General features: G+C 47.5%; 1 protein-coding gene across 2 annotated transcripts in view; it reads right to left on the bottom strand.

Annotated features, from left to right (window-relative positions):
* Positions 1 to 26,915, bottom strand: part of TNPO1 (transportin 1) — a 280,036-nt gene that overhangs the window by 48,762 nt on the left and 204,359 nt on the right. For both annotated transcript variants that reach the window (XM_063963878.1, XM_063963879.1), the window contains exons 17-18: positions 17,606 to 17,693; positions 17,385 to 17,483 (exon numbers count right to left, since the gene is read on the bottom strand). In XM_063963878.1, coding sequence (XP_063819948.1) covers positions 17,385 to 17,483; positions 17,606 to 17,693 — 187 coding nt within the window. The remainder of the gene's footprint in view (positions 1 to 17,384; positions 17,484 to 17,605; positions 17,694 to 26,915) is intronic.

The raw sequence follows: 26,915 nt of genomic DNA on the forward strand, positions 1-26,915 counted from the left end.
GTTTTTTCTGCAGCCGTGTCTGATGCTGCGCATGCGCACAGCATCACACACGGCTCAAAGCCGTCCTGTGTGACAGACACTGCCGGTTTCTCCCGGATGGCAAAAAGCCGGACAAACTTTTTGCCATCCGGGAAAAACCGGAGTGTGTGTTACAGCCCTTAGGCTGTGAGGAAACCTGAGACAAGAAAGTCGACTTTCCAGCTGTCGTATAAGGCAAAACCTCCATGTGTTTTTTAGAATCGGCATCCCCTGTCCATTGCCGAGTCCATAAGACCCTCCTGGCAGAAATGGACATTGCATTAATTCTAGAGCCCAGCAGGCAAATGTCCCTCTGGGCATCCCGCATATATAAGACGGCGTCTTTTATATGGCCCAGGGTTAGCAAGACAGTATCCCTGTCCAGGGCATCTATGTCCTCTGACAGAGTATCTGTCCATGCTGCTACAGCGCTACACATCCAGGCTGAAGCAATAGCTGGTCTCAGTAGAGTACCAGAGTGTGTATACACTGACTTCAAGATAGCTTCCTGCTTCCTATCCGCAGGATCGTTTAGGGCGGCCGTATCCTGAGACGGGAGGGCCACCTTCTTAGATAAGCGTGTCAGCGCCTTGTCTACCCTAGGGGAGGATTCCCAACGTAACCTGTCCGTTGGCGGGAAAGGGTACGCCAGCAGTAATTTTTTTGAAATCACCACTTTCTTATCAGGGGAACTCCACGCTTCTTCACATAACTCATTTAATTCATGTGACGGGGGAAAAGTCACTGCCTGCTTTTTCTCCCCAAACATATACACCCTCTTGTCAGGGACAGGGTTAACCTCTGAAATGTGCAATACATCTTTCATTGCAATAATCATGTAGCGGATGGCCTTGGTCATCTTAGGCTGTAATTGTGCCTCATCATCGTCGACACTGGAGTCGGACTCCGTATCGGCATCTGTGTCAACCATCTGAGATAGTGGGCGTTTATGAGACCCCGACGGCCTCTGAGTCGCCTGGGCAGGCCCGGGTTGAGACCCCGGCTGTCCCAAGGCTGCAGCGTCATCAAACCTTTTATGCAAGGAGCTTACATTATCATTTAAGACCTTCCACATATCCATCCAATCAGGTGTCGGCCCCGACACCACATTTATCCGCACTTGCTCCGCCTCCACGTAACCCTCATCAAACATGTCGACACAGCCGTACCGACACACAGCACACACACAGGGAATGCTCTGACTGAGGACAGGACCCCACAAAGGCCTTTGGGGAGACAGAGAGAGTATGCCAGCACACACCACAGCGCTATATAACCCAGGGATATTCACTATAATAAGTGATTACCCAATAGCTGCCGATTTTTATGTTTTTTGCGCCTAAATTTATGTGCCCCCCCTCTCTTTTTTACCCTTCTTGTACCTGGATACTGCAGGGGAGAGCCTGGGGAGCGTCCTTCCAGCGGAGCTGTGAAGAGAAAATGGCGCTGGTGTGCTGAGGAAGAAGGCCCCGCCCCCTCAGCGGCGGGCTTCTGTCCCGCTTCTGTGTGAAAAAAATGGCGGTGTTTTTTACATATATACAGTGCCTGACTGTATATATGTATGTTATGCCAAAAAGGTACTTCAATTGCTGCCCAGGGCGCCCGCGCCCCCCCCAGCGCCCTGCACCATACAGTGACCGGAGTGTGAAAGTGTGCTGGGAGCAATGGCGCACAGCTGCGGTGCTGTGCGCTACCTTAAATGAAGACAGGAGTCTTCAGCCGCCGTTTTCGCCGTCTTCAAGCTTCTGTTCTTCTGGCTCTGCGAGGGGGACGGCGGCGCGGCTCCGGGAACGGACGATCGAGGACAGATGCCTGTGTTCGAACCCTCTGGAGCTAATGGTGTCCAGTAGCCTAAGAAGTGCAACCTAGCTGTAGACAGGTAGGTTTGCTTCTCTCCCTTCAGTCCCTCAAAGCAGTGAGTCTGTTGCCAGCAGAAGCTCACTGAAAATAAAAAACCTAACAAATACTTTCTTTTACTAGCAGGCTCAGGAGAGCCCACTAGGAGCACCCAGCTCTGGCCAGGCACAGATTCTAACTGAGGTCTAGAGGAGGGGCATAGAGGGAGGAGCCAGTGCACACCAGATAGTACCTAATCTTTCTTTAGAGTGCCCAGTCTCCTGCGGAGCCCGTCTATTCCCCATGGTCCTTACGGAGTCCCCAGCATCCACTAGGACGTTAGAGAAATAATATTTATGACCCAGGGATCCTGGCACGAATTTGACCAGATCGGACTGAAGAATTGTAGTTGGGCTCCCACCTGACAGCCTTCCAGGCATTGCAGTCCACTGGCATGCTGAAGTCTTTGAGGAAGCAGGGCCTGAGCTCTGTTCCTGAGCACCTGCTGGTTTGCGTGGTTTACTTCTTGCGCCGCTGGAGAACGCAGAAGCACCTCTGGATTTGCCCTTGAACTTGGCCGTCCGAAAGGACTGTAACTTAGTAGCTAAATAAAAGTCTTCTTGGTTGGGGAGGCTGCGGAGATCCATTTGTCTAGTTCATCTCCAAACAAGGCCTCTCCTGTGAATGGTAGGCCTTCCATGCCTTTTCTGGAGTCTGCGTCAGCAGTCCACTGGCGTAGCCACAAGCCCCTGCATGCCGACACTGTAGCAGTGGTGCATGCGTTAAGCATGCCTATTTAATTTATGGCTTCCACCATAAAGTTCGCAGAGTCCTGTATATGCTGCAGGAGTCAGACAACTTCCCCCATAGATAAGGAATCGAACCCTTCAATTAGGTTACCTGACCATTTCGCAATGGCTTTAGTCATACATGCACATGCAATAGTGAGTCTTTGTACACAGCTGCTGGGGTGGCCCAATGATTTGAGTGTAGTCTCAATTTTTCGATCAGCCGTGTCTTTTAGGGAGGATGCACCAGGAACAGGCAATACAATTTTACGTGACAGCCTAGAGACTGATGCAGCCACTATTGGTGGATTTTCCTATTTTTTTCCCATCCTCCAGAGGAAAAGGAAAAGTTGAGAGCAACCTTTTAGGGATCTGAAACTTCTTATCAGGATTAACCCGTAGTTCTTCAAACAGGACAGGAAAAGTAACGAAGGACTTCTTTACATTAAAATAAGATTCCCCACTCTCCTCCTCATCAGTAATATGCAGAACATCTGATAGCCTCTACAAGAGCCTCTATTCCCTGTGACAGAGCTACAACCCCCCCCCCCCTCCCCTCCAAGTCTACCCCACCCTCCTCCAATTCTGACCAATCAGCGTCAGAGACAGATTGCAGGATATGGGCCAGAGATAGCTTTTGCAGACAAATGGGAGGGGACTGAGACGCTATTTTGGGGACTGAGTTATCTGTTCATAAACTCAACCACAGTTTATTTTAAGTACTGCGTCTCTTTCTCATTGCGGGACAATTTTGTAGAAAAGGAGTGAATTCATTCCTTTGAGATAATTAACCCACTCCGGTTCAGCCGCACTAGCTTGTGAACCCTGAGTACCCAGTAGTGAGCCCCCTGGTGAAGAGGAAAACTCCACTGTACAAGAAACACACTTTCTCTGACGTCCTAGTGGATGCTGGGTACTCCGTAAGGACCATGGGGAATAGACGGGCTCCGCAGGAGACTGGGCACTCTTTAAAGAAAGATTAGGTACTACATCTGGAGTGCACTGGCTCCTCCCTCTATGCCCCTCCTCCAGACCTCAGTTAGAATCTGTGCCCGGCCAGAGCTGGATGCACTTAGTGGGCTCTCCTGAGTTCACTATAAAGAAAGCATTTGTTAGGTTTTTTATTTTCAGTGAGATCTGCTGGCAATAGACTCACTGCTACGTGGGACTTAGGGGAGAGAAGCAAACCTACAAGCTTGCAGCTAGCTTGTGCTTCTAAGGCTACTGGACACCATTAGCTCCAGAGGGATCGAACACAGGGCCCGACCTCGATCGTCCGTTCCCGGAGCCGCGCCGCCGTCCCCCTTGCAGAGCCAGAAGACGGAAGATACCGGAGAAAATCGGCGGCTGAAGACTCCGGTCTTCAATAAGGTAGCGCACAGCACTGCAGCTGTGCGCCATTGCTCCCACAGCACACCACACGCTCCGGTCACTGGTGGGTGCAGGGCGCGGGGGGGGAAGGGGGGGGGGGGGGGTTGAGCGCCCTGGGCTGCAATTAGTATACCTTAATGGCAAACTGCACATAATACAGTTCTAAACTGTATATGTGCCTAATCCCCCGCCATAATTTTCATTAAAAAAGCGGGAGAAGCCCGTCGCTGAAGGGGCGGGGCTATCTTCCTCAGCACAGCCAGCGCCATTTTCTCTTCACAGCTCCGCTGGAAGGACGCTCCCCAGGCTCTCCCCTGCAGTATACACTACAGAAAGGGTAAAAAAGAGAGGGGGGGGGACATAAATTTAGGCGCAAAATTGTGATAAAAGCAGCTATTGGGGGAAAATTCACTTTGTGTATAGTGTATATCCCTCTGTTATATAGCGCTCTGGTGTGTGCTGGCATACTCTCTCTCTGTCTCCCCAAAGGACTTTGTGGGGTCCTGTCCTCAGTCAGAGCATTCCCTGTGTGTGTGTGTGTGTGTGTGTGTGTGTGCGGTGTGTCGGTACGGCTGTGTCGACATGTTTGATGAGGACGCTTACGTGGAGGCGGAGCAGGTGCCGATAAGTGTGATTTCACCCCCTGCGGGGCCGACACCTGAGTGGATGGATATGTGGAAGGTATTAACCGACAGTGTCAACTCCTTGCATAAAAGGTTCGATGACGCAGCTTTGGGACAGCCGGCATCTCAGCCCGCGCCTGCCCAGGCATCTCAGAGGCCATCAGGGGCTCAAAAACGCCCGCTACCTCAGATGGCAGACAGATGTCGACACGGAGTCTGACTCCAGTGTCGACGAGGATGAGACAAATGTACAATCCACTAGGGCCATCCGATGCATGATTACGACAATGAAAAATGTGTTGCACATTTCTGACACTAACCCGGTTACCACAAAAAAGGGTATTATGTTTGGGGAGAAAAAGCAGCCAGTGACTTTTCCCCCATCTGATGAGTTAAATGAATTGTGTGAAGAAGCGTGGGGTTCCCCAGATAAGAAACTAGTGATTTCTAAGCAGTTACTAATGGCGTACCCTTTCCCGCCAACGGATAGGTTACACTGGGAGACATCCCCTAAGGTGGACAAGGCGCTCACACGCTTATCAAAAAAGGTGGCACTGCATTCTCAGGATACGGCCGCCTTAAAGGAGCCTGCAGATAAAAAGCAGGAGGCTATCCTGAAGTCTGTGTATACACACTCAGGTACTATACTGAGACCTGCTATTGCTTCAGCATGGATGTGTAGTGCTGCAGCAGCGTGGTCTGATTCCCTGTCTGATAGCATTGATTCCCTTGACAGGGACACTATATTGCTAACCATAGAGCATATTAAAGACGTAGTCTTATATATGAGGGATGCAAGGAGGGACATTTGCCGGCTGGCAACTAGAATTAATGCAATGTCCATTTCTGCCAGGAGAGTATTATGGACTCGGCAGTGGACAGGTGATGCTGATTCTAAAAGGCACATGGAAATTTTGCCTTATAAGGGTGAGGAATTGTATGGGGACGGTCTCTCGGACCTCGTATCCACAGCAACAGCTGGGAAGTCGACTTTTTTACCTCATGTTCCCTCACAGCCTAAGAAAGCACCGTATTATCAAGTACAGTCCTTTCGGCCTCAGAAAGGCAAGCGGGTTAGAGGCGCGTCCTTTCTGCCCAGAGGCAGGGGTAGAGGGAAAAAGCTGCACCAGACAGCCAGTTCCCAGGAACAAAAATCCTCCCCTGCTTCCACTAAGTCCACCGCATGACGCTGGGGCTCCACAGGTGGAGCCAGGTGCGGTTGGGGCCCGTCTCCGGAACTTCAGCGACCAGTGGGTTCGCTCACAGGTGGATCTCTGGGTTCTACAAGTGGTATCTCAGGGATACAAGCTGGAGTTCGAGACGTCTCCCCCTCGCCGTTACCTCAAATCAGCCTTGCCAGCTACTCCCCAGGACAGGGAGGTAGTACTGGCGGCAATTCACAAGCTGTACCTCCAGCAGGTGATAATCAAAGTTCCCCTCCTTCAACAGGGACGGGGTTACTATTCCACAATGTTTGTGGTACCGAAACCAGACGGTTCGGTGAGACCCATTCTAAATTTGAAATCCTTGAACACTTATATAAGGAAGTTCAAGTTCAAAATGGAATCGCTCAGGGCGGTTATTGCAAGCCTGGAAGAGGGGGATTATATGGTATCACTGGACATCAAGGATGCTTACCTACATGTCCCCATTTACCCACCTCACCAGGTGTACCTCCGTTTTGTGGTACAGGACTGCATTACCAATTCCAGACGTTGCCGTTTGGTCTGTCCACGGCACCGAGGGTATTTACCAAAGTAATGGCCGAAATGATGATACTGCTTCGAAAGAAGGGAGTTATAATTATCCCGTACTTGGACGATCTCCTTATAAAGGCGAGGTCCATGGAGCAGTTGTTGGTTGGAGTAGCACTATCTCAGGAAGTGCTACAACAGCACGGCTGGATTCTGAATATCCCAAAGTCGCAGCTGGTTCCTACGACGCGTCTGCTGTTCTTGGGTATGATTCTGGACACAGAACAGAAGAAGGTGTTTCTCCCGGAGGAGAAGGCCAAGGAGTTGTCATCTCTGGTCAGACTTCCTGAAACCGAAACAGGTGTCGGTGCATCACTGCACGCGAGTCCTGGGAAAGATGGTAGCTTCTTACGAAGCGGTTCCCTTCGGCAGGTTCCATGCAAGGATCTTTCAGTGGGATCTGTTAGACAAGTGGTCCGGATCGCATCTTCAGATGCATCGGCTGATCACCCTGTCCCCGAGTGCCAGGGTGTGTCTGCTGTGGTGGCTGCAGAGTGCTCATCTTCTCGAGGGCCGCAGATTCGGCATACAGGACTGGGTCCTGGTGACCACGGATGCAAGCCTCCGAGGTTGGGGTGCAGTCACTCAGGGAAGAAACTTCCAAGGACAATGGTCGAGTCAGGAGGCTTCCCTACACATAAATATTCTGGAACTAAGGGCCATTTACAATGCCCTAAGTCAAGCAAAACCCCTGCTTCAAAACCAGCCGGTGCTGATTCAGTCAGACAACATCACGGCGGTCACCCATGTAAACCGACAGGGCGGCACAAGAAGCAGGATGGCGATGGCAGAAGCCACAAGGATTCTCCGATGGGCGGAAAATCACGTGATAGCACTGTCAGCAGTGTTCATTCCGGGAGTGGACAACTGGGAAGCAGACTTCCTCAGCAGGCACGACCTCCACCCGGGAGAGTGGGGACTTCATCCAGAAGTCTTCCAGCTGATTGTAAATCGTTGGGAAAGGCCACAGGTGGACATGATGGCGTCCCGCCTCAACAAAAAGCTAAAAAGATATTGCGCCAGGTCAAGGGATCCTCAGGCGATAGCTGTGGACGCTCTAGTGACACCGTGGGCGTACCAGTCGGTTTATGTGTTCCCTCCTCAAAGGTACTGAGGATAATAAGAAAGAGAGGAGTAAGAACTATACTCATCGTTCCGGATTGGCCAAGAAGGACTTGGTACCCGGAACTGCAAGAAATGATCTCAGAGGACCCTTGGCCTCTGCCGCTCCGACAGGACCTGCAACAGCAGGGGCCCTGTCTGTTCCAAGACTTACCGCGGCTGCGTTTGATGGCATGGCGGTTGAACGCCGGATCCTGATGGAAAAGGGCATTCTGGTTGAAGTCATTCCTACGCTGATAAAAGCTAGGAAGGATGTGACAGAAAAACATTATCACCGCATATGGCGAAAATATGTTGCTTGGTGTGAGGCTATGAAGGCCCCAACAGAAGAATTTCAGCTGGGTCGATTTCTGCACTTCCTACAGTCAGGAGTGACTATGGGCCTAAAATTGGGATCCATTAAAGTCCAGATTTCGGCCCTGTCTATTTTCTTTCAAAAAGAACTGGCTTCACTGCCTGAAGTTCAGACGTTTGTTAAGGGAGTGCTGCATATTCAGCCCCCTTTTGTGCCTCAAGTGGCACTTTGGGATCTCAACGTTGTGTTGGATTTCCTAAAATCACATTGGTTTGAGCAACTTAAGACCGTGGAGTTGAAATATCTCACGTGGAAAGTGGTCATGCTTTTGGCCTTGGCTTCGGCTAGGCGTGTGTCAGAATTGGCGGCTTTGTCATGTAAAAGCCCCTATCTGATCTTCCATATGGACAGGGCAGAATTGAGGACTCGTCCCCAATTTCTCCCTAAGGTGGTATCAGCGTTTCATTTGAACCAACCTATTGTGGTGCCTGCGGCTACTCGGGACTTGGAGGCTTCCAAGTTGCTGGATGTAGTCCGGGCCCTGAAAATCTATGTTTCCAGGACGACTAGAGTCAGAAAAACTGACTCGCTGTTTGTCCTGCATGCACCCAACAAGCTGGGTGCTCCTGCTTCTAAGCAGACTATTGCTCGCTGGATCTGTAGCACGATTCAGCTTGCACATTCTGCGGCTGGACTGCCGCATCCTAAATCAGTCAAAGCCCATTCCACGAGGAAGGTGGGCTCTTCTTGGGCGGCTGCCCGAGGGGTCTCGACTTTACAACTTTGCCGAGCTGCTACCTGGTTGGGATCAAACACGTTTGCAAAATTCTACAAGTTTGATACCCTGGCTGAGGAGGACCTTGAGTTTGCTCATTCGGTGCTGCAGAGTCATCCGTACTCTCCCGCCCGTTTGGGAGCTTTGGTATAATCCCCATGGTCCTTACGGAGTACCCAGCATCCACTAGGACGTCAGAGAAAATAAGATTTTACTCACCGGTAAATCTATTTCTCGTAGTCCGTAGTGGATGCTGGGAGCCCGTCCCAAGTGCGGACTTCTGCAATACTTGTATATAGTTATTGCTTAACTATAGGGTTTTTTGTTCTGAGCCATCTGTTTAATGAGGCTCAGTTGTTGTTCATACTGTTAACTGGGTCTAGTTATCACGAGTTGTACGGTGTGATTGGTGTGGCTGGTATGAGTCTTACCCTGGATTCCAAATCCTTTGAGTATTGTCAGCTCTTCCGGGCACAGTTTCCCTAACTGAGGTCTGGAGGAGGGGCATAGAGGGAGGATCCAGTGCACACCAGATGTAGTACCTAATCTTTCTTTAAAGAGTGCCCAGTCTCCTGCGGAGCCCGTCTATTCCCCATGGTCCTTACGGAGTACCCAGCATCCACTACGGACTACGAGAAATAGATTTACCAGTGAGTAAAATCTTATTTTATGCCTGACATAATGTAAATGCGACACACACACACACACAGGAAAAGGTTACGCACAATTAATCCACAAAGAGCCCTTCAGAGGGAGACAGTTGTTTGGAGCCAGCCACCACGCCCTTATCGCTAGCCGGGTCGCAGACTAAGCACCCTGATAGGGGACTTAGTACACTAATAGGCGCTCTCCACCCTACTATGACCCCTGGCACCGCTGCGGTAATCTGGAGTCAAACCGGAGGAGCTGCGCGTCCCTGTCCTATCAGCGTCTGTGTCCATTGCAGAGGGAAAATGGTGCTGGTGAGCTGCTGGATCCTCTCATAAAGAAGCCCCGCCCCTTCAATGGGGCGCGGTCTTCCCGCTTTTTTTTTATACTGGCTGAGGAATCTTGTGCTTAAAATGGAGAGAAACTGTTTTAAGGCTGTGTTGCCAGTATGGGTACTGTATACAATGTACTGAGATGCAGTTGTGTACTGTGTCTGGAGACACATTTCGCCCTGTTTAGAAGCCGTGCATCTCCGTACCCATGTGCCGCCATAATGGCCGGCGCCCCGCTAACCGGTACGCCGGCTCAATACTCACTACTCTTCATTTTTCTGGCTCTGTTAGGGGTGGCGGCGTGCTGCGGGAATGTATGCGCGCCGTGGTGGGGATTGCAAATAGTTCCCTCAAGAGCTCAGTGTCCAGTCAGCGGAGAACGGGACCATTAACCCTATCAAGAGGTGCCAAACAGCCTGGCCTGAAAACAACAAACACAGAAAATAAATGCAGAACACTCTTCAGGAGCTTCCTTCAGCGTGACCAGCTCCTTCGGGCACATTTTCTAAACCGAGTCTGGTAGGAGGGGCATAGAGGGAGAAGCCAGGCCACACTATCAACTTCTTAAAGTGCCCAAAGCTCCTATGGACCCATCTATACCCATGGTACTAAACAGACCCCAGTATCCTCTAGGACGTAAGAGAATAGGATTTTGATACCTACCAGTAAATCCTTTTCTCGTAGTCCATAAGGCATAATGGGATTCACTTAATACGATGGGGTATAGATGGAGTCTAAAGGAGCCGATGCACTTTACATTTCTTCAACTGGGTGTGCTTGCTCCTCCCCTCTATGCCCCCTCCTACAGCCAGTATCGGTAAAACTGTGCCCGAAGGAGAATGGACATACTTGAGAGATTGAACAAACAATGAGTCGTGAGATTCACACACCAGCACACAAGGCGGGCGCCCAGTATCCCATATGAAGTACGGTGAAAAGGATTTAACGGTAGGTATCAAAATCCTATTTTCTCTGACATACATAAGGGATACTGGGGTTCACTTTACACGATGGGGATGTCCCAAAGCTTCCAGAACAGGCAGGAAAGTGCTGAGACATCTGCAGCACCGCCTGCCCAAACTGGGTATCCTGTTTGGCCAGGGTATCAAACCTGTAGAACTTCACAAAGGTGTTCTTCCCCAACCAAGTAGCAGCTCGGCATAGTGCAAGGCGGAGACTCCACAGGCAGCAGCCCAGGAAGACCCCACTGATCTTGTAGATTGGGCCTTCAGAGACTGTGTTGTATAGTCAACCTAAGCCAACAAGCAATGGACTGCTTAGAAGCAGGGCAACCCTATTTCTGCGCATCATAGAGCACAAGTAAGGAATCAGTCTTTCTTATCTGAGCCGTCCTTCTGATATAAATCTTCAAGGCTCGCACAGCATCCAACGACTTCGGAGGAGCAGAAGTGACCGAACTTGATGGGACAAGTGGCTGATTCAAGTGGCACGCAGAGACAACCTTCGGTAGGAACTGCTGCTTAGTCCTGAGCTCCGCTCTGTCCTCGTAAAAGACCAAGTAGGGACTTTTACATGATAGGGCCCCCAATTCTGAAACACGACTAGCAGAAGCCAGGGACAGTAACATTACCGTATTCCACTTGAGGCACTTGTCTTCTACCATCATCAGAGGTTCAAACCAGAAGTGCTGTAGAAAATCCAACACTACATTCAAATCCCAGGGTGCCGTGGGTGGCACAAAAGGAAGTTGTATGTGAAGAACCCCTTGCAAGAAGGTCTGGACTTCAGGCAACACTGCCAATTTCTTCTGGAAGAAAATAGAGAGAAAAAATCTGGACTTTTATAGAACCAAGACGTAAGCCCTTATCCACACCAGCCTGTAGGAAACGTAAGAAACGTCCCAAGTGGAACTCTGCAGTTGCTCGCACCAAGAGGCACATCGCCTCCAGATATGATAGTGTTTTGATGTCGCAGGCTTCCTGGCCTGAACCATGGTAGCAATAACCCTTAAGGAAAGGACCTTATGAGCTAGGATGTTCCTCTCAACCTCCATGCCGTCAAACGAAGTCGCTGTAAGTCCGGGTAGAGGAACAGTCCTTGTTGAAGAAAATCTCTTCTCATTGGCAGAGGCCAAGGGTCTTCGACGTACATATCCAGAAGATCCGCATACCACACCCTCCAAAACCAACCTGGGGCAATCAGAATTGCCTGGACTTAGATTCCTCATTCGATTTAGCACCCTTGGGAGCCATGGAATCGGGGGAAACAGGCAGACCATCTGGTAAGGCCAAGGCGACGTTAGTGCATCTATTGCTCTCGCCTGAGGGTCCCTGGTTCGTGAGCAATACCAGCAAAGCTTCTTGTTGAGTCGAGAAGCCATCATGTCTTTTTGTGGGCAGCCCCACAGATTGATGATCTGCTGAAACACCTGTTGGTGGAGACCCAAATCTCCCGGGTGGAGATCGTGACGACTCCGGAAGTCCGCTGCCCAGTTGTCCACTCCCGGAATGAAGATTGCGGATATTGCTCTTGCATTTCTTTCTGCCCAGAGGAGTATCTTTGACACTTCTCACATGCAGGCTTTGCTTTTTGTCCCTCCTTGTCGAGTTATGTAAGCCACCGCCATGGCGTTGTCCGACTGAACCTGGATCGCATGATTCCTGAAGCAGAGCATTACAGATCGCCTAAAGTTCCAGAATGTTGATCAGAAGCAGGGCTTTGTGGGCTGACCACCTGCCCTGGAACTGAGCCCCTTGGGTGACAGCTCCCCATCCTCTCAGACTCGCATCTGTCGTGAGGAGGATCCAATCCTGGATCCCAAAACTTCACCTTCCAGTAGGTTTGAGGAACGTAGCCACCACAGGAGGGAAATCCTGGCCTGAGGTGACAGCCGTTTTATCCGGTGCACCTGAAGATGTGAGCCGGACCAATTGCTCAGGAGATCCAATTGATCCAAATGATTGAGGATCTAGGTAGACTAGAGGAATGGTCAAGAGTCTGGCAATTACAGTTTAATGCCAAAAAATGCAAAATCATGCACTTGGGTCTCAAAAATCCTAAAGCTAAATACAGTATTAATGGCACTATACTGGAAACTACAGAGGAGGAAAGGGATCTAGGAGTCACTATTTCAGATGACTTAAAGGCAGGTAAGCAATGTAACAAGGCAATGAGGAAGGCTAGTCAGATGCTTGGCTGCATTGGGAGAGGAATCAGCAGCAGAAAGAAAGAAGTAATAATGCCACTGTATAGGTCATTGGTACGGCCTCATCTAGAATACTGTATTCAGTTCTGGAGGCCATATCTTCAAAAGGATATTAATACATTAGAAACTGTACAAAGGAGGGCAACTAAAATGGTGCATGGCCTACATCACAAAACATACCCAGAAAGACTAAGAAATCTCAATATGTATAGTTTGGAGCAGAGAAGGGAAAGGGGGGACATGATAGATACTTTCAAATATATCAAGGGTTTTAACAAAGTCCAGGAGGGAAACATTCTCCAAATGAAGAGAAGCAATAGGACACGAGGACATGCACTGAGACTGGAGGGGGTGAGGTTCAGGGGAAATTTTCGGAAAAATTATTTCACAGAAAGGGTAGTGGACAAGTGGAATAGCCTCCCATCAGAGGTGGTAGAGGCTAAGACAGTAGAGCAATTTAAACATGCATGGGATAGACATAAGGATATCCTTACAAAGAAATAAGGATCAAATAAGGTTAGAGATAAAAATAATATAAAAAAAATAAAAAAAGGGGCAGACTAGATGGGCCAAATGGTTCTTATCTGCCGACAAATTCTATGTTTCTATGTTAAGGTTCTGGCATGGATCCTTCTGTACTGGATCACCTCGTATGAGGCTACCATTTCCCCCAACAATCTTATGCAAAGATGGATGGATATTAGAGTAGGCTGTAAAACCATCCGGACCATCTCCTGGAGTGTTCTTGCTTTATCCTCTGGGAGGAACACCTTCTGTGCCACCGTATCCAGAAACATTCCCAGGAACAGGAGCAGCTGAGTAGGCTCCAGGTGGGACTTTAGTAAATTGTGGATCCACCCATGGTGTGACAGAAGCTGAATAGTGTGGTCTATATAGAGCAATAAAAGCTCCCTGGATCTCACTTTTGTCAAGAGATCGTCCAGGTAAGGGACAATATTGACCCCTGGACCCGGAGCTGGAATATCTCCCCCATCACCTTTGTGAAAACCCTCGGAGCTGTGGACAGGCCAAAGGGTAGCACATGGAACGGGTAGTGATCGTTCAGCAGGGCAAACCGCAGGTAAGCTTGGTGAGGTGGCCAAATCGGGATATGGAGATAGGCGTTTTTTATATCCAGCGAGACCATGAACTCTCGTTCCAGACCCGCAATCACTGCTCGCAAGGATTACATCTTGAACTACAAAACCTTTAGGTAAGGGTTCAAGGATTTTAGATTCAGAATGGGCCTTACCGAACCGTACGGTTTCGGTACCACAAACAGGTTGGAGTAGTAACCCTTTCCCTGTTGTAGTGGCACTGGAACAATGACTTGGGAATGGACCAACTTTAGGATGGCTTTTTGGCAAAACTGGTAAGCTCGATTTGAAAAATCGTTGGGGAGGAGTGCCGTCGATCTACAGCTTGTAGCCCTAAGAATGAGGTCCTTTACCCAGGCATCCTGGCAGGAGCTTTCCCAGATGCAGCTGAAGTGACGCAGTCGAGATCCCCTCAGGGTGGGTGGGAACCGTCATGCTGAGGCCTTAGTGGAAGCTGAACTTGTGCTCTGTTCCTGAGAACCTGCAGCTGCTGGTTTTCTTGTCTTACCTCTGGTGCCTCTCACTGCATTGGAGGCACTTCTGGCCCTAGACCTAAATCTGGTATTCCGAAAGGACTGGGCAGACGGCCCCGGGTAGGAACGTCTAGCCGGCGAGGCCCCAGAGGGGAGAAGCGTGGTTTTACCCGCAGTAACCTTAATAATCCACGTATCCAACTCAACCCTGAATAGTCACTCCCCTGAGAAGGGAAGAGTCTCCACACTGTGCTTAGAATCTGCGTCCGTTATCCACTGACGCAGCCACAGGGTTTTGCGCGCAGACACTGCCAAGGCAGTAGTCCTAGCATTAAGAGCACCTATTTCCTTGAGAGAATCACAGAGGACGCGTGCAGTGTCTTGGATGTGTCTTATGAGGGTCACTGCAGTAACCAGGTGCATATATCCCCACCACCCACCTAAGGCCCTCTTGAATTCAAGTCGCCCATGTATGAATGGTATGTGTCACCCGCAAGCACAAGTCTTTGTGATACGCCAGCCGCCGTGTAAATAGACTTTAGTGTAGCCTCTATATTTCTATCCCCAGGGTTCTTTAATGAAAAGGTGGCCGTACCACCTTTTTAGATAGGCAGGAGACTTATATGTCAGCGGCTGGGGGTTCTTCCCAATTTTTCCTACCTTCTGGGGCAAATGGGAAAGTGTGCAAAAACCTTTTTGTCACCTGTCAGGCTTGCCGAAACATGTCATGAGTTCCAAATCAGGGAAAGTGACACTGAGTTTTTCTGTGCTAATAAAAACTACTGCGGTGCTGCAGCGTCTTCTAAAGGGATTTTCAACACATCCCTGATAGCCAGTATGAAGAGCTCAATACCCTGTGCAGAAGTTAAATCCTCCGTACCTCTTCCTCAGAATCTGAGAGTAAATCAGGCAGCCCACATTTACGTGGCCCTGAACTAGGGAGGGGGGTTGTTTATCATCTGCCTTTGCAGCTAGGTCTGCGACAGCCTGCTGCAGCTGTTGTGTCTTCTGATTATTAGCAGTGAGCTGGGATGGCTTATCTGCCATCATAGTCTTTACGGCACAGAGCCAGTATGGCTCCTGACCCTCCCCCCAGCCTCCTCCCTAATCTGGGAGGACTGACTGCATTGTTTACATGATCGGGAATCATAATTGGTGTTTGAGCATGTTTACAGTTTACACACACACACAAGTATTAAAATAGCAAGCCTGCCTTACTGTATGCGAGGAGGAGACATAGAATGAGAGAGGAACAGCACACCCAAGCTTGTCATATATATCTATCACAGTGAAACACCAGAGTTCTTGTCCTTTTCAGGACACTAATCATGAACAATAGCGGCTCTCCCCCTTATTTACACCCCTGTACCACTTTGCTGAGTATCCATGAGTGTCTGGAGGAGCAGTGTGTCCTTTCTGCTGCAGCTGTAAGCAGAGAAAGGCGCCAAAACACTGCTGGTTCCGCTCTGAGGAAGCTCCACCCCCTGTAATGGTGCAAGAGCTATGTAGTTATTTATACTGGCAAAGTCTCCTATTTAATGCAAAACACCACATAAATGCTAGTTTTCAACACCGCTGCCAGTGTACACAGGGGGGCTATTGTGGCTCCCCCCAGGGAGGATTCTGTATGCCACCCCTGCGATTGCGCCACACCAAGAACCAGGGGACCCGTCTAGCGGGGTCCCCGGTTTGTACTCACCACTCTTCTCACCTTCAGGCTATGTTAGGGGTGTGCGGCGTTCTGCAATTGCGTTAGCCAAGGCGCAATGCCCTGCGGTACCAACAACCTCTCAGGTGGTCCTGCAGCGGGGAAGCGGCGCTTAAGAGACCGCACCCCCCCCCCCCCCCCATCCCCAACGTGCAGGTATACTGTTGCCCAAACAGTATACCGAAAATAACAAAGTTTAAAATAAACTGAAGAAAAAATCCTCTAGAGCTCCAAAGTGTGCAGCCTCTCCTGAGAGCACATTTTTCTAAACTGGTTGTAGGAGCGGACATAGAGGGGAGGAGCCAGCACACCTAGTTGAAGAAATATTAAGTGCACCGGCTCCTTTGGACCCCATCTATACCCCATTGTATTAAGTGATCCCCAGTATGCGTTATGGATGTTAGAGAAAAATGGCAGAGGGTCGTTCACAATTAAATTTCAATCGCAGCAGCTGGGCAGGACATTCAGCAGGCTGGGCTGCCTTGCCCTGCGATGGGCGGCGCCCAGCATGCGATAGAAAGGATTGCAAATTCTGCAATCCAACCTGACTAACCCCTTATGTGACATATAAAAAACAATTCAGGGTATGTCAAACCCTGAAAACAGTCAGATAAAATTCTGGATATAAACATATAAATTTTTGTTTTCACTCTATATTGCAAACATGGTCTATTCAGAAAGAATATACAGTAGAGTGCTTTCATGTGGTATGAATAGATTCCAATAAATTTACAAAAAATAGATTTACAAAAAGAAAATGTATAGATGCAAGTGACTCTCTTAAGGTCCGAAGATGCTCGATTTGCTCCAACTAAAGCTGGGTACACTCCTGACGATGCTAAGACCCAGCAACACACTGTAATGATACATTGCACTGCCGTACACACTACACAAAGTGCCCTACGATGGCACAATGTAGTTTTACATGTTATCACTGTGGAAACAACCCATTAGAAGTGCAGCACATCCGATGAGAAAGTTATGAACGACTGCAGTGAATGGCGGATTGTGCATACACACTATACAATGTTTGTGTAGTTAGAAGGAAAATACTAAATATTGCACAATATATCGTATAGTACATACCCAGCTTAACCACTTGCCTGGCATGGTCGCATCAGATGCGACCACACCAGCAAGTGCTTTATCTGACCAAACCGTGTTAGCAGCTGCAGGGAAGAGAAACTTCCCTCCGCTGCTACTCTCAGAGAGACTGGAAGGTCCCTCTGCTTTCCCGCACAGTACTCCGTACTCAGCGACTGCAGACAATAGCAGCCACTGGGGAAGTGCAAATCAACCAAATAATGAAATCATTTGTGATTTTATTACATTTGATACCTCCTCATAGTATTAACAGGACAAATAAAAATAAACGTACCCATTTGTATAGAGATTTCACCGATTGCCCATGTAGCATTGTTGCACACAGAAATTAACTCCGGGTTTAAATTTGTTCCTAAAATGGGCATAAAATCAGCTAAATGAAGGGAAACAGAAGTGTACAGGTTAATTAACTTAATCAAAATATTTAGCAGCTACATGATATTACGGGGAAAAAAAAGAAAAGAAAGAAAGACAGAAATGAGGTTGTATACGCACCAATACAAGCTTTGACATGTTGAAAACAGGCCTTTGTCAGATCTCCCAACAAAGCAAAAGAGCTTTGACGGACCTCTGGCATTTTATCCTAAGGTAGGAGGAGAGAGAAAAAAAGAAGAAAACAAAAAAAGTGTATTTGGAGATTATATGAATATACATTATTACTCAGTCATTTTGGGTCATTCAGTGTCAAATCAACAGACTGGTTTAACCTCACCAGATCAGATTTTGATAACATTTTTGGGAAATACTTGACATTGTATTAGTCAGTAAATGTTCACTGAAGATAGTTTGACAATGCCTGAGTGGTTTGCACACAGATATATAGCCATTTATTGGTGTCAACTGGAGTTTGTCTAGAGATTTTCTAACGAATACTGTAGAATACTGTTCTAGCCTTAGAAAACATTTTCACAGATATTTTTGATGGACTTGAATTAACAGGTATAAAAGCATGATACTGTTGAGTTCCCTGAATAGTTACTGAATAGTTACTGACTGGCTGAAATGATCATTCAAAAATGTCTCAGACTCAATATAGAATTACTGTGTTGTGAACGTCAAATTAATTCCGAGTACATAACTTTATGAATGGGCAGTAGAAAATATACCACTTTGTGTATAACAAGAAATGGTGGCTTGCTTGTGTGATGAACAAGAATAAAGTTGAAGATGAATTAAACGTGACCTTCCTGCATTCAGCTGGACCTTCACCATCATTCTTCTATCCAAGGAAGCCTGATGTACTATGGTGTCGAAGTCGAAAATAATATAAGCACACTCATCACGTACAAACACCACACAGATGGCCTCCGTGCGGGTGATTGTTCTGCCGTGCGTGCAAATACTCGCAAGCTACGTATAATCGCTCCCGCGGTCTTGCGTGTTAACGCGTGGTATGCGTAATTACAGTGGCATATGCATTCGCATGGAAAAGCCTCAAAGACATCTCATATTTAATTCATAGAGCACATAATTTACACAGTCTACACGCACCACACCAGCGGGTTTCATTTGTTTAAAAGGTACAACAACAGAGGGATTCGACTTTTCAGGATATGAGGAGACAGAATTAGGTTTGGAGGTGGTGTTTGGTATCCAGCTGTACAGTATTTTAAGAGCAATATTCTGGTAGCAGTTTGCAGAAGATAGATATGCGCAGGAACAGAATATTAATATTACACTGTAGTTACTGAACTCTTGATATTCGGCGGTAACCCAGTGGAGAACATCTGCAAGAGCACCTGGACCAGGCATCGCCCACCTATTCAAACCGACCTATGACCCCTCCTGTACTGTAAAGGACCAGCCCTTTGACCTATGGGTGAAGAGATTACAGATTCCATTGTTTCATGATTTGGAATAATGTATAAAAGCCACGCTGCCTGGCCGGTCAAACACATTCTCTGAAGGTCATCTTTCCAAATAGACTGAAGACCGACCCCGGGTGGCGCTGGCGAACAAACGCATGTATCCATTGATTGTAGCCTCTTCTCTTATTGTGACTGTAATATTGTTGTAACCCCCTTTTTAGTAAATAACTGTTGGTGGGTCGGATCCCAACATTTTAAATACAATTGGTGTCGTGTTCCTTTCCTGCTAGGGGTTATAAAGTGTATTCCGTCTCACGTGTAGCTACTCTGTGCTTACAGCGTGATGGCGTGCGCATGCAATGTGTACACGTCTGTTAGGGGTTTTACACACACACACACACACGGCGAGGGACCAGTATAGATATACGTTTATGGTATTGCTTTTTCTTCCTGAAAGTTAAACAGACTTAACAATTGGGGGCTCTGTTCGGTTCGTCTCACACTCTCAGACTTATAAGCCATAGCAGACTTTGATCTATAAGCAAATGGTAGAGACGCACGTTAAATAACTTTGCATTGTGCTAAAACCAGTTTGTGCGGTTAGATCACGTCTGTTCTGTCTAGTCTAAAGAGGTGCTGACGTAACCCGAAGGACACAGGAAAAAAGCGGTTTAAAATCTGTGTGTAAATATTTGGCGCGAAAAGCATACACAAAGTGTAAAGATTTGCATACTCTCTCAAATATTGTTGCCATAGGTTAACAGTCATTATAGATCTGTGTGAAATCGGATACATTTGTTTGCTATATAGATATTTGAAATAGTGTATTAAGGGTGTAATTGTAAAACACAAAACGCAGTTCCGGCCTAGTCATTTAGGTTTATACGGAACAAGTGTGGGTTGTGTTAGTGAGCGATAGTAGTTTTATTGCACACATTTATAGTAGTTTTATTGCACACATTTATCAAAATAGTGTGGTTTATTAAATTGCGGATGCACGTTTGTACATGTGGTACGTCAGCGGAGGAGTGGTTGTAAGCGCTCTGAGAACTTTCACCATCTGTTCGTTGTGCAGTTGAGTATTGTGTTTAAAAAGTCCGCAATGGGATCCAATTGCACAAGCGGAAGACGTGCAACAGTCAGGGTTCAGGCTGAAGAGGTGCAGCCGAAAGGGTCAGCAAGGTTGATAATGTGGGGGAAATATGGTCCACACGCGGAAGCTTTTTGCAATGAATGGGTACGTATGACTGCTGAAGATAGGGCATCATTCCCTAGGATGGGTACTTTTGAACCAGAGGTACTACAGAGCATAAGAATTAGAATATGTCTGATCAAATCTGAAAACAGAGGATCAGACATACAGACTGTTTAAATCTGTGGCAGCAAGAGGGGGAGGTGCAAAGGGAACTGGCTCGCACAGCGAGTTCCAAACATATCGGGAAAGCGATTGCGAGCGCACCACCACCACCACCATATGTCGATGGGGAGAAATTGGCTACAACCAACGGTGCATCGATAAAGGATAGCAAAATGATTAATCAATGTGTTAACCCTTACCCATGCCAGTTGTATCCTGTTTTGAATTTTCCCCAAGGTAGTGAGGAAGATGACGAGCCTAGCATAATATCGGCACTCTTTAGCAGCTACCATACAGGATACTCAGGTGGACACGGCCCAACCGGTGAGAACAGTGGCGATGCCCCCCAGCGCAGGGGCGAGTGAGGTTGTGTCCAATGGTAAGTACGGTACCATACATTATGCAGAAACATTAACTCCCCGTATTATAGAGTCAAACAAAAAGGATATGGTTGAGTTAAATCCTGTCAGGGTGATTGCAGTGCCCAATGGGAGAACTGATAGTCAGGGAGTAACTCCCACCAGGAACATTTCCCTACTGTTGTTAAGTAGAACCAAATCTTCTCCATAAGACAGAAGGACAGTGAAATGGCATCTGAGTATTTCCATAGAGCACTGCAGGAAATGGCTAGATACACTGGGATAGAGGATATTAAGGAGAATGCCAACCACAGGGAGGTAGCGGTCTCTGTGTTAATGGGTGGATTAAAGGAGGCACTAAGAAAGAGGGTGCACATCATTCTGCCAAATTGGAGAGGTATTTCGGTAGCTGCACTAACAAAGTCTGCCATCGAGCATGATCGCAACATCAATAAACACAGGGAGTTGCAAGGGGACAAGATGATGATGGTGAGCATACAGGCTCTTACAGGGAAGTCCCATCAGCCTAAACCCAAGACCCCTGATGGTAAGTCAAAGCCAATAATATGTTATTTTTGCAAGAAAGAAGAGCCTTTTGCAAAGGAGTGTAGAAGTAACAAGACACAACGTATACCGACCCCTAGACATGAATACGAACCACGTTACCAGACACATAGTTGGGAACAGGGAACATATAGGAGAGATTATGAGTCGCATAGTGGGGAAACAAGGAGGTACCCACCCAGGAGGGACTGGCAGGCCCCCGAAAACTCAGTTATCCCCTGCACATATGGTAGCTGCCAATGCCCGGCGGGAGGGTCTCACTACACAATAGAGGTTAGGCCATACCTGTAATCTGCAGATAGTGAAATTGATAGCTGGCCTTGGTAGTGAACAGAAGGTCATGGTTGATGTAGCTGGTGTATCATTACCTTTTCTTGTAGATACAGGGGCAGCCAGATCAGTGTTGAACTCCACCACAGGTGTAACGACCACGGGAAAAATGATTTCGGCAATGGGAGTAACAGGAAAGGTGCAACAATAACCTTTGAGTAGACCTGCAGAGATTATGATAGGGCCCTTGCAAACCAAACATTCTTTTCTGCTCCGACTAACCTACTTGGCAGAGATCTGTTGTGTAAAATGTGGTGCGTCATATACTGTACCCCTGAGGGTGTGTTCTTAGATATACCTGAGAACCATACGTAGGAAGTACAAGATATATTAGACACCCCTCAAAGACTAATGTTGCACTCTACTGTTATAGACACATGTCCATCAAAGGTAGAGGAAATGATCTCGCAAATACCGGGTTCCCTTTGGACCAAAGATGGACAGGACACTGGATTGATGGCGAATGTAGCCCCAGTAGCAGTAGAAGTAAAAGATGGCAGGATAGCTCCAAAAATTCCCCAGTATCCTCTGAAGCCAGAGGTAGAATTAGGAGTGTACCCCGTCATAGAACGGCTGCTACAGCAGGGCATCCTAGTCAGGACGTCCAGCAAAGCCAATAGTCCCATCTTCCCTGTGAAAAAGAGTGGGTGGAGGGGTTACAGGCTAGTGGGGGATAAACAAGATAGTTGTGTCAATTCCTCGTAGTGCCCAATCCAGCTGCCATCCTAATGCAGATTCCCTCAACCTCCAAATTCTTCACTGTCATTGATCTTTGTTCTGCCTTCTTTTCTGTCCCTCTCCAACCTGACAGCCAATACCTCTTTGCCTTCACTTACAGGGGAGTCAGTACACCTGGACTCGTCTCCCCCAAGGTTTCATTGACAGCCCAATTATTTTCTCCCAGGCCTTACATGACTGTTTGCAATCTTTTCAACCTGAGAGTGGGTCAGTGCTAATACAATATGTTGATGACTTGTTGTGCTCTGACTCATTCGAGTCGTCCATGACAGACACTAAACAGCTTCTGTTTCATCTCTCCAAGACAGGACACAAGATTTCAAAGGATAAATTGCAGTTGTGTCGGACTAAGGTTAAATACTTGGGGCATTGCTTGACGCAGAGACTTAGGCACCTGACCATTAACCGAACACAGGCCATCCGCGACATGACTCTGCCACAAACTCAGCAACAGATCCGCACTTTCCTTGGAATGTGTGGGTACTGTCGGAACTGGATTCCAGGGTTCTCTATACTGGCACTACCACTGCAAGAAACGGTCTCCTCGAATAAACCAGTACGGGTCTCTCACACAGATGAGTCCAAAGTGGCATTTGAGAGACTAAAACAGTGCTTGTTGCAAGCACAAGCATTGGGTATGCCAGATTATGGGAAGCCCTTTTAATTATACGGTCCTGAAAGCGCTGGGTGCGTGGCAGGAGTCTTAACACAGAAACATTGTGATGCCAGCAGACCAGTAGCCTACTAAAGTACACAGTTGAACACTGTAGCATGGTCCCTCCACACTTGCTAGCTCTTATGGTAAGTAAAAGCGAGGACGTAGTGTTAGGACACGACTTGACCATCTATACACCTCATGCAGTATTAGCCTTGCTAAACTCCGCCCAAACCAGACACGTCTAATCCACTCGGTTTACAAGGTGGGAACGATCACTGATGGCCCCTGTAAACATCACCATTAAGAGGTGCAGCTCACTAAATCCTGCAATTTACTTGCCTTGTCATGCACAAAGGGTCGAGGATATGAACGATGGTGAAGGAGGATTTAGTGCAGACATTGATACGCATGATTGTATGGAATACCTGAACCAAACTTTCACTGCGAGACCTGACATCAGTGACAACCCACTGGAAGGAGTAGACTTTACCTTCTACACTGACTCTAGTTGCCACAGACAGACGGAATCGAAAGACCTGTGCACCGGATACGCAGTTGTAGATGACGACGGTATCATAGAAGCTGAACCCCTTGGCCCACCTCACTCAGCACAAGTCGCTGAGCTGGTAGCACTGACCAGAGCATGCGAGTTGGCAAAGGGTAAATCAGCTAATATATACATGGATTCTAGGTACGCCTTTGGAGTGGTGCATGATTTTGGGGCCCTGTGGCGCCTCAGAAATTCCATGACGGCAGCTGGCACACCTGTAGCGCATGCGTCTTACATCAAAAGGCTTCGGACAGCAATACAGGAACCAGACATAGTGGCTGTTATCAAGTGTAAAACACACACTTACAACCAAGACCCAATTTCACTTGGTAACAGCTGGGCAGACGAAGCTGCAAAATCAGCAGCAAGCACCACCATACAAACTAACATCACACCACTGATGACATTTAACATGGTTAACATGCAACAGTTAATTGAAATGCTAAATTTGTGTTCCCTACTGGAAAAGGCGGTCTGGAAGGCGAAGGGATATGGTCAGGAGTCCTCAGGACTTTGGACAGATGAACATGGTAAGCCAGTGGCCCCCAGGGTACATCTCCCAAGCCTAGCTGAGGCAGCACACGGTCTGACTCATCTAAATAAGGAAGGTATGTGCAAACTGGTAAGAGTCTACTGGAGAGCACCAGGGTTCTCTTCTCATGCAGGTAAGAAAGCAATGACGTCTTACTTGCTTGTGGAAGAATATTGGTAAGACAATACCAACGGAGCCATCCCATATCCCTCCTACAGACGGACCTTTTCAGGTAATACAAATCGACTTCATACAGTTACAACCCTGTAGGAACTTAAAATATGTGTTAGTTTGTACCGATGTCTTTTCAAACTGGGTAGAAGCATTCCCGATGCCACAAATACTGCTGTGTTCATTGCAAAGAAAATCGTGCAGGAATTTGTGTGCAGATATGGTATCCCTAGAATGACCAAAAGTGATAGGGGTACCCATTTTACAGGTGAAGTCTTTCAAGTCATGTGCAAACTGATGGGTATTAATAGCAAGCTGCATACTCCATACCAGCCACAGGCAAGTGCGAAGGTGGAGAGACTGAACAGCACTATTAAAAACAAACTAAGCAAAGTGATGGCTGAAACTGGGTTGTTGTGGCCAGAAGCTTTGCCACTAGTGTTGTACAGCATCAGAACCACTCCCAGGTCACCGCTTAACTTATCACCCTTCCAAGTTCTTTTTGGGCGACAACCTCGTATAATGATAGACCCCCAAGATGATTTGAAATGCAATAACTGTGCAATATTTGGTTAGGATGAGCCAGCAACTGAGAAATCAGCAAAGGAATCTAAAGCTGACGATTCCTGACCTACCAAACAGCAATTGTCATGACATTGAGCCTGGGGATTATGTGATGAGTCAAAAAATGTTATGCTACGGTTGCCTCGTAGACAGGTGGGAAGGACCGTATCAAGTTTTGTTGACCAGCACGACAGCACTAAAGGTTGCAGAGAGAGAGACTTGGGTCCACTCGTCCCACTGCAAGACGGTTGTTGACCCGGAGAAAACTCGTGACAAAGAGCAAGGTGTAGAGAACACCATATCACTAGAGTTTGTGTCGGGAAAGCTGAGAGGCAGGACTATTGAACGGCACCTGAGCAAGGAGAACAACAAGGATTAAGGACAGTTGTCGTACCATTTTTCTTTTTTTACCCCCCCCACCCCCACCCCACTGCATTCTTCTTTTTTTCTTCCTCTCTTCCAATTTTTGTTCCGTAACTAAATGGATCCATACCAAGAGACGGTGTTTCGTCTTTTTCTTGTGATTCTGTTTTTGATCAGGACAATCTGTTTTTGTGAGGGTCCCAGAAACGTTGAGTAAGATCTGGAATGGGTTCTGATGGCAAGGACGGATTTGTAGGACCTCAGGAGCAGCATATCGCTCAAGGAAAGGCTGGTATCAGTTAGAGATCTGGTAGTCACGGAGCTCGGAGGCAATGTGAAGGGTTATTGTCTGATGAATATTGTATATGTAAGCATTGCGAGAATATAGTCGAAGATGGGTGCATCCACGGATGTCAGTCAAACAGTAATATTGACATTGGCAGACATCCTTTGCGTGATTACCACTCATTAGTGGGTACGGTCTTAAACCAAACAGAATGCTGGGTGTGCTCACAGGTACCTCAAGGACAGAGTAAGTCGGGATTAGTGCCATACCCATTAACGATAGATGAGGTACTCGAATTACGGGGTGGGAGACCGGTGGACAAGACATTCAATATATCTAGGCTCCCTAGCTTGAAGCTCCACCAGTACAACGTAGATAGGTCACCATTGTGTTTTAATGTGTCCAATTTCCGAAAACCAAGAAATTGGGAAGTGACATGGAATAACCAGACAATTACTTTTTCACACAGTGCTGATAGAATACCTATCAACCCTGAACTTGTACGCAAGATAGCCACCAGTGGGAAGTACTTTCGGTATAGGTATACACGTGGGATTAAAACCATGTGGGCTGGAAAAGCGTCGCAGGGGTATTGTGCCCACATTATCCAGCCCGATACTTGTACTAAGCAAATGAGAGAACTAGGGATTGGTTTCTTTATAAGGAAGATATGTAATATGGTGTTGATGCATTTTGTCCCTTATGTTCTCCCAGATGATGCTTATTTCATATGTGGGAGGAAAGCGTACAAGTGGCTTACTCAGAGCTCTGAAGGGTTGTGTTATATCGGGAGAGTACTACCAGAGGTCATGACCATAGCACACGACAAAATGAGACATTCACCGCAACGCTCCGACTCCTTATACTCATACCCGCTATGAACACATCATCAAGAGACACCTCATAGATGGGGCAGAGCACGCAGCCTATGATTTGATCCATGAATCCACCGGGATTCAAGTTCTCGCATTAGACATCACCCGTACTGCCAGAAGAACTATAAAATTATAGGTATATCCATGCGCTAGCAAACTTGATTGAGAATATCCCCGAGATGTATGATGACACCTTCAGGTATACGGGTAGGGAGTTACAAGCCTACAAGAAGGAGTTGGTCCAGCACAGGATGGTCCTTAATTATGTTACGGCTATGACAGGTGGGTACTGTGTTACTCTGGCAACTCAATATGGTGTGAAGTGCTGCACGTATAATACAAATAGCACTAACGACCCCACGGAGATCATCGATCAAAAGATGGACGAGATCTTGCAGTTGAAGTGGGAGTTCCGACGGAAACACAACATTACCTTGACGGCTGTGGGTAATGAATTGACCGGCTAGGCCTCATGGTTGAACCCACTCAAATGATTTTCTGGATTAGTTGAGTGGGCACAGAATGTAATTGCAAGTGTAGGAAAGTTTCTACTTTGTATCCTGGGTGTTGTCATAATTACTGGTTTGATATTCAAGTGTGTTCAAATTCTGACGCGGCGCAAGCACAGCACAAATTTAATGAGTAAGGAG

The sequence above is a fragment of the Pseudophryne corroboree genome, chromosome 1 (genome assembly GCF_028390025.1).
Source record: "Pseudophryne corroboree isolate aPseCor3 chromosome 1, aPseCor3.hap2, whole genome shotgun sequence".
NCBI classification, from domain to species: Eukaryota; Metazoa; Chordata; class Amphibia; order Anura; family Myobatrachidae; genus Pseudophryne; species Pseudophryne corroboree.